Below are 7,639 nucleotides of genomic sequence, written 5' to 3' on the forward strand. Positions count from 1 at the left end.
GCACAGAAAGAGAAATACCACATGTTCTCACTTATTGGTGGAAGCTAAAAATAAATAAATAAATTTACACACACACACAAACCCGGGCGGTGGGGGAAGAATACTTAACAACTACAACTCCTTGAAGTTGATATGACAAGCAAACAGAAAGGACATTGTTGGGTGGAAGTGGGGAGAGGGAGGAGGGAGGGGGGGTTTCGGTAATGGGCCACAATAATCAACCTCATTGTATATCGACAAAATAAAACTAAGAAAGAAAAATAAATAAATAAAATAAAATACATGTGAATTCAAAAAACAAACAAACAAAAAACCGTCTTCAAGGCTATGGAGCAGTATCAAAAGAGGCCACACTTGGGCCGGCCCGTGGCTCACTCGGTAGAGTGCGGTGCTGATAACACCAAGGCCGCGGGTTCGGATCCTATATAGGGATGGCCGGTTTGCTCACTGGCTGAGCGTGGTGCTGACAACACCAAGCCAAGGGTTGAGATCCCCTTACCGGTCATCTTTTTAAAAAAAATAAATAAAAAATAAAAAATAAAAAAAAGAGGCCACACTTTATTATTTAACAACCTGGAAGCCAAAGGGCTCAAAGTGTCCAATTAGAAGATAAGATTTTTTGCTATCTAAAGCCTCTTAGGAAGAGGGGAATAAAGAAGGATTTTTGCAGTATCAAAATTTAAACTATATTTAACAACTTAATTCCATGTAAATAGCTAACAATGGAATGATTAAGTTATTATTCATATTATGGGGCACTGTATAATGAATAATGCAGAGGATCTATACATACTAAAGTGGGAAGAGCTCAAAGATACATTAGTCAAAAAAGCAAGTTGAGAAACACTTTATAAAATATGATCCAATTTGCCTTTTTTAAAAACCGTGTTTATATGCATATGTATCATATAAATCACAGTCACACATTAGAAAAATTTTAGATACAAGGGCCAGCCCATGGCTCACTTGGGAGAGTGTGGTGCTGATAACACTAAGGCCACGGGTGTGGACCCCTATTATAGGGACAGCCGGTTAGCTCACTTGGAGAGCGTGGTGCTGACAACACAAAGTCAAGGGTTAAGATCCCCTTACCGGTCATCTTTTTAATTTAAAAAAAAAAAAAAAAAAAAATCTCCTTACCAGTCATCTTTTTTTAAAAAAAAAGAAAAATTTAAGATACATAAACTTTTAACAGTGGTGACTTTGAAGAGAGATGACAAAGACTTCCACGTCTGGCTCTATAAACTTCTAATCTATTTGGATGTTTACAAGCATATACACTTAATGCATGTGACAAATGCAAAGAGCCTCAACCCCCTAAGCACCTGTTTCTGTTTATAACCAAGTTTAGCCCTGCAAGTTCTCCCTCTTTAATTCAACTCCCATTTCGATAACATTTTTTTTTTTTTAAAGATGACCAGTAAGGGGATCTTAACCCTTGACTTGGTGTTGTCAGCACCACACTCACCCAGTGAGCTAACCAGCCATTCCTATATAGGATCCGAACCCGTGGCCTTGGCATTATCAGAACCACACTCACCCAAGTGAGCCACGGGCCAGCCCCCATTTCGATAACATTTACATTCAATTTATTCTGATCCACTGTGGGAGATGAAAAAGTTAATAGATAATGTTATCTTAAAACTTAATTAATTTAGATAACTGAATCTACAGGCAATTTCAGTAACCCAAGGTACTCAGAACATAAGTGCAGCAAAAACAAAAAACTTAATATAAAGTGAGGAAATTTGATTCACATTAAAAAAATAAACAGGGTAAAAATCAGTATTTAAAGAAAAAAATTCACTGTGGTTTATTAAATATTATTCACTCCTAATGCACAAACAGACTTGACAGGCATTTCATTTTCCTACAATTTTTAAGGATAGCGCTGGTGCATACAAATGCAAGAGAAACCCCAGCAGCCTAAGAACCAATTCCTAAAGTATATGAGCATTCTTCAAAAAGTTCATGGAGGGCTGTCCAGTTAGCTCAGTTGGTTAGAGAAGGTGGTAATAACACCAAGGTCCAGGGTTCAATCACTGTACTGGCCAGCACCAAAAGGAAAAAAAAAAGTTTGTGGAAAAATTGAATTAAAAGATAATACAAATCTTTCCCTGAACTTTTTGAGCACCCCTCAAAAAATCCACCTGGCACCTCTCCTTGGATTACCTCACAACACTAAACCTCTAGTAACAACCTGAATGGTTTTCATATATGTTCCAAAGGGCACCTCTATAGGGTCCTTGATAGAGTTTGGATGTGTTGTACCCCCAAAACTCATGTGGAAATCTGATCCCCAATGTGGCAGTGTTGGGAGCTGTTTCAGTCATAGAGGTGGATCCCTCATGAATGGATTAATGCTTTTCCTGGGTGGGTCGGGGTACTGAGTCAGTTCTTGCTCTATTAGTTCCCATGAGAGATAGTTGTTTAAAAGACCCTGGCTCCCCTCCCACACTCCCCCTCACTTCCTCTAGCTATGTGATCTGCTTCTACCTGCCTCTTTCCACTTTAAGTAGAAGCAGCCTGAGGACCACACCAGATGCAGCTGTCCCAGAATCGTGAGCCAAATAAATCTCTTTTCTTTATAAATTACCCAGTTTCAGGTATTCTGTTAGAAGCAACACAAAATGGACTAATACAATCCTGGAAATAAAAGTTTTTTCATTTACCTATCCGTTATGATCCAGAGTCCACTACGAGGCTTCCACAAAGGAGGAGAACCTTCTCTCCTCCTGCTACCTCCCCCTTTACTTATGGGTGGAAAAGAAACCATTTAAAGCCAGCAACCGAGAAAAATTCAGGCAAAGAATATAAAACCTTATTAAATAATTCATGTCAATTCTATATTATGATTATTATGGCCTGTTAAAAAGTCAGAAGGCAGAGAACGAAGAAAGAGGACAGGATCACAAACCATACAATAACATACAGTGCAGGGAAATAAAGATGTAGAATAACGCAAAGGCAGAATATCTCCTTTAGACTATCATTTACTGGCATGAAAAACAAAGTCCACTGAAGACATTTTAAATCTGTATTGCACCCTGAAGGTCGGAGTCTTGGCAACTGACTTGTCAATTCTCCCACCTAACCCCAACATCCACCTCAAGGCCTTGCCCACAGTGTTCACTGAGTGAAAGCAAAATCAAGTGCCAGTGGCACTCCCCGAGATGGTCAAGAGGCTGTGGTTACCGAGTGCACAGCACAGAACACAACCAGAAGGCATTCAGGGAGAGGTGGCCTCTACTGTCAGCCATCTCAGACTAGCCCTGAAAACACTGCTTTTGACCAGTTCCTTATTTTTTTAATTAGTGAACATTCCAGGAAATAACTGAAGGGGACAATAGAAATTATGTAGCAGACAAGACTGAAAACAATTATATGACATGAAATGACGTGATTTTTAAAAATTATTCTTCAATCTCATTGTTCAAGTGTTAATGTTGTTGTTCCTCTCAGGCAGTTTCTTAACTCTGCTTATTCACTAATTTTTCATACTAAAGAAACAACATAATGCTATGCTTTCAGTGGTCCTGATTCTCATCAACACATCTGAACTAGGCAAAAAATAAACTATACAACAATCTCTAGATGGCTAGCTCCTGACTATCACTAATTTACATTTAATTTTCATTTGACTCAAGAAAACTCAAGTTCCATTAGAGATGGAAATGACTCCACCACTTGCTATTAGTATCATTTTTAACAGTCAAATTACCATAAATTGTATATAAGCTAAAAAATGCATACTGTGAGAAAATCCTGCTCAAATTTGTACGCTCCACCTCCAGTGGCACAAAAGACAGTGTGGAGACTCGAGAAGTTTTTATCTCTGCCCATTTGAATAAAAGCAGGCATGTCATGAGTGGGAAAGCGTATAAAGTGCAGATTGCCTTTGCGTCCACACAGAGTCAGGTCCTTCAGCTCGAGGTGCACGTCCCGAATGCCCGTGGACCCATAAGCCACATTGGAGGTCAGGTACTTCCGAATGCTTTTAAGACTTTCCACTTCTTCCTCCTCTTCTTCGGCAGTGATATCTTTGGGTTCAAAATAAACCAGCTTGACCAGGGTTCCACCAATATCCAAGCCAAACCACGGAAAAACTAAGTAGGGAAGGAAAAAAAAAGAAGTGTTCTGAAAACAAAATTTACACTTCTACATTAGCAACTTACTTCATAACCTGTAGTTTCCAAGGGATTTAATTCTAAACAAAAAGGTTTTAAGGAGAAGACATGTGATTGTCTGGTTCAGAAGCTTATTTAAAACAAAGAAACACAAAAGAAAAACCAATACAAAGATCAAAAAGAAAAATACCAAAGTATCAAACCAACACAACTTTCCTGTACAGACAAAGCCCAAACTGCATGATGAAATATTTTTAAAATAACAAAATGACTACCCAGTAAGTCTCAACTCTGAAAAACAAAGATTGAGAATGAAAAATCTTCATCCTCCCCACAGGCTTAAAGAAGAAATGTTGAGACTTCAGAGCTGTGGTTTAGTACTCAAACTAGAAATAAAGCAAATTCCCAACCCCACATAACATGTAAGCTCCAGTGGTCAATTTCTCTCTCAAAACCTGATTTTCTAAAAATAAAAGGTTTCAATGGACCTTAAATTAAACATCTTTTCCCACCTCCTCCCTCCAACCCCAAACAAAATGGCTTTAAGAGACTGGATCATGATAAACTGAATAAACATACATGCCTTCCCCTCTCACCCTAAATCCTAGAAAGGACTAAAGATATGGATTTACTGATATATTCTTTTTCGAAATAATTCTGGGAAACAGGAAGTGACACCAACAGTACAAGTAAGTTGTAACTGTGCAAAGGAATGCTATTAGAAATGGATGCAGCTTTGCAAGTGGGAGAACATGTAGGGGTGCTGTATCCAACCTGTACATAAGGGTGGCTGCCATGAGGAAACAGGAGCAGGCTCTGATGTAGTCATGGGTGATCTGGTGGGGAAATGCACTTGGCACAACTGGACAGGACACCACTTCCTTCTACCAAGAGCCTCTCCCCATCTCACCCCGACAAAAGCAAGTTCTTCACTGAGCAAAGGCACTGGAGCCCCAAAATCAGCATGGCACCCAGGTGGCTGCTATTACCCAGAAGGAATGGGAAGCCCACCCACATCCCATCTCTCCCCTACAGACTAGTAAACAGAAATCACATGCACTAACAGAAGAACAACAATTCTCAAACCAGAGATGATCATTTTACCAACTAGAATCACCAAGAGGAAAATCACCACAAAAATGAGGAACTAAATATTTGAAGAAAGAGTAGCAGGAACAAACAGGAGAATCATAAATATCCTCAGAGGTAAAATGAGATCTCACCCTTGAAAAATAAATAAGTTACTATAAAGAAAAATGAGAAATTAAAAACGATTGCTAATTGTGGTATGGTTGCAAGAATTAACACGTGATAAAATTATATAGAACTAAATATACATATACAAAAGAGTTTATGTAGAACTGGTAAAATTTAAATAAAGTCTGTCCATGTTAATTTCCTAGTTGTGGGGAAAAATACTGCCTTCAAAAGGAAAAAAAAAAAAAGGACAATCCACTACACACTTGACTTGACATGCATGAATCTCAAAAACAAGCTGAGTGAAAGAAGCCTTGCACAAAAGGCTACAAATTATGTGATTCCATTTTCGTGAGACTCTAGAAAACGCAAACAAATCATTTCTGCACCTGAGAGAAAGCAGATCATAGGCTGGGGGGAAGGGAAAGATGAACTGCACAGGCACGTGAAAACAGTGACAACCCAAATCTTGATTGTTGGCAAGGGGAGGGCTGTATGTACATATATCTGGGTGTATATATCTGTCAAAATGCATGGAATTTTATACTTTATATGGATGCAATTTATTATATGTAAATTATATCTCAATAAAGACATTTTTATAAAAGAGAAAGAAAAAATGGTCACCAAAATAAAGCTCGATAAATTTAAAAGCAAAATGGGGATAGGAAAAAATAAATGGAAAACAAAACTAAGAAATTCTCCCAAAATGTCTCTCAAATACGAAGGAAAGATACACAGAATACAGAACCAGAAAGTATAATATCTATCTTATGCGAAAAACTTCTTAAGGGAAAGGGAGAACATGAATCATCAGGCTGGAACTCTAAGTACTAAGTAGAATCAGTTAGTGGGAAAGGAGAAGACCTAGACACATCCTATTGAAATTTCAGGAAATCTTAAGAAAAAACTGAATTCCTACAAAAATACATAAATCACATAAAGGTAAAAATTAGACTTTTAATCAGCAACACAGATGCTAGAAGAAAAGTGGAGCACTGGCTTCAAAGTTATAAGGAAAAAGATTCTGAAACATATATCCAGCCAAACCAGCTTTCAAGTGGGAATGCAAACGAAATTTTCACACATGAAAGGGCTCAACTTTTAGTATTGGAAGACATTCTCTGAAATAATTAGTTGATGCACACCAACATAATTTAATAACATCCATGATCTTTAAAAAAATCTTTTTACCCATGAGCTATAAGAAACAAAAGCAAAGGAACCAACATATGCTGACTTTTAGAAAAAAATAAGTAATCTGGAACTAAAATACTTGCGTGATTTCAACACAGGAAGCCAAAGAGGGAAGAGAAAGGAGAAGGAAGTAAAAGCAAGCAGCAGTTCTGTCTCATTGGGAAAAGGAAGAAAAGATAAAGATTCTGATTAATTCTGGACAAGAATAGAGAAGTATTGGTTTACATGTGTTAAAAATTTGCAGGTAACTCCAGAAGAGAAAAAAAGAACATATGACTTTCAAATGACTAGGGAAAAAAAATAAATAAATCAGTTCAAAAATAAAGAAAAGAAAAAAAGTATAGTAAATACAAAACAAAAAATGACAGGAATTAATGCAAACATATCAGTAATCACTAATAGGTCAAATTTCCAGGCTGAAGGGGAAATTCATCTATATGCTGATGTAAAAAGATATCTCAAACAAGATAATACAAGTAAGGAAAAATGGTAAAACACCCACAATGGAGTCATATCATAAGGAGGAGTTAGATGCTTTAAGATGAAAATAGCATTATGTCAAAATTATTACTCATCTCAAAATCTTAAGCACTTTTAAGGGCCTCACTGGAGACAAATATACTAGACAGAGCAGCTGACTCGCATTTAGGAGCCATGGCATAGTGGAAGTCATACCTTACGTTTCAAGACCAGCACTACATTTAGCATGGGGCTATGCTCACATTATGAGAGGTGCCCTTCCAAATAGTGCCTACCAAGGAAAAGAGATTCACAATTCTCATTCCTACACTCACTCACAATCATATACACTGATCAAAACAGTGGGTAGCATCACTGGCACCATTTATATGATTGAATTTAGATGCCTGGACAATGCTACTCTACTACATAAAGCAAATGTTAACAGAAAGCAAATACAATACCAGCAGACCAAACAATTCAAACAAACAAAAAAAGCATTACAGGGGAACAAAAAGGAATTATATCATGTGCATAAAAAAGTACAACTGAAAACATAACAGTCATGATCCTTATATACTTAGAACATGCTTCAAAAAATGTTGGGCCGGCCCGGTGGCACACTGCTACAGTGCGCCGCTTGGGAGCGCAGCGGCGCT

At 37.7% G+C, this 7,639-nt stretch overlaps 1 protein-coding gene across 1 annotated transcript in view; it reads right to left on the reverse strand.

Annotated features, from left to right (window-relative positions):
* PANK2 (pantothenate kinase 2) overlaps positions 1 to 7,639 on the reverse strand; it is a gene marked incomplete at its 5' end in the record, with an annotated part of 31,580 nt that overhangs the window by 14,114 nt on the left and 9,827 nt on the right. The window contains 2 exons of the mRNA XM_008589004.1: positions 1,851 to 1,870; positions 3,754 to 4,106. Coding sequence (XP_008587226.1) covers positions 1,851 to 1,870; positions 3,754 to 4,106 — 373 coding nt within the window. The remainder of the gene's footprint in view (positions 1 to 1,850; positions 1,871 to 3,753; positions 4,107 to 7,639) is intronic.

Source organism: Galeopterus variegatus, unplaced genomic scaffold (genome assembly GCF_000696425.1).
Source record: "Galeopterus variegatus unplaced genomic scaffold, G_variegatus-3.0.2 Scaffold5146, whole genome shotgun sequence".
Taxonomy (NCBI): domain Eukaryota; kingdom Metazoa; phylum Chordata; class Mammalia; order Dermoptera; family Cynocephalidae; genus Galeopterus; species Galeopterus variegatus.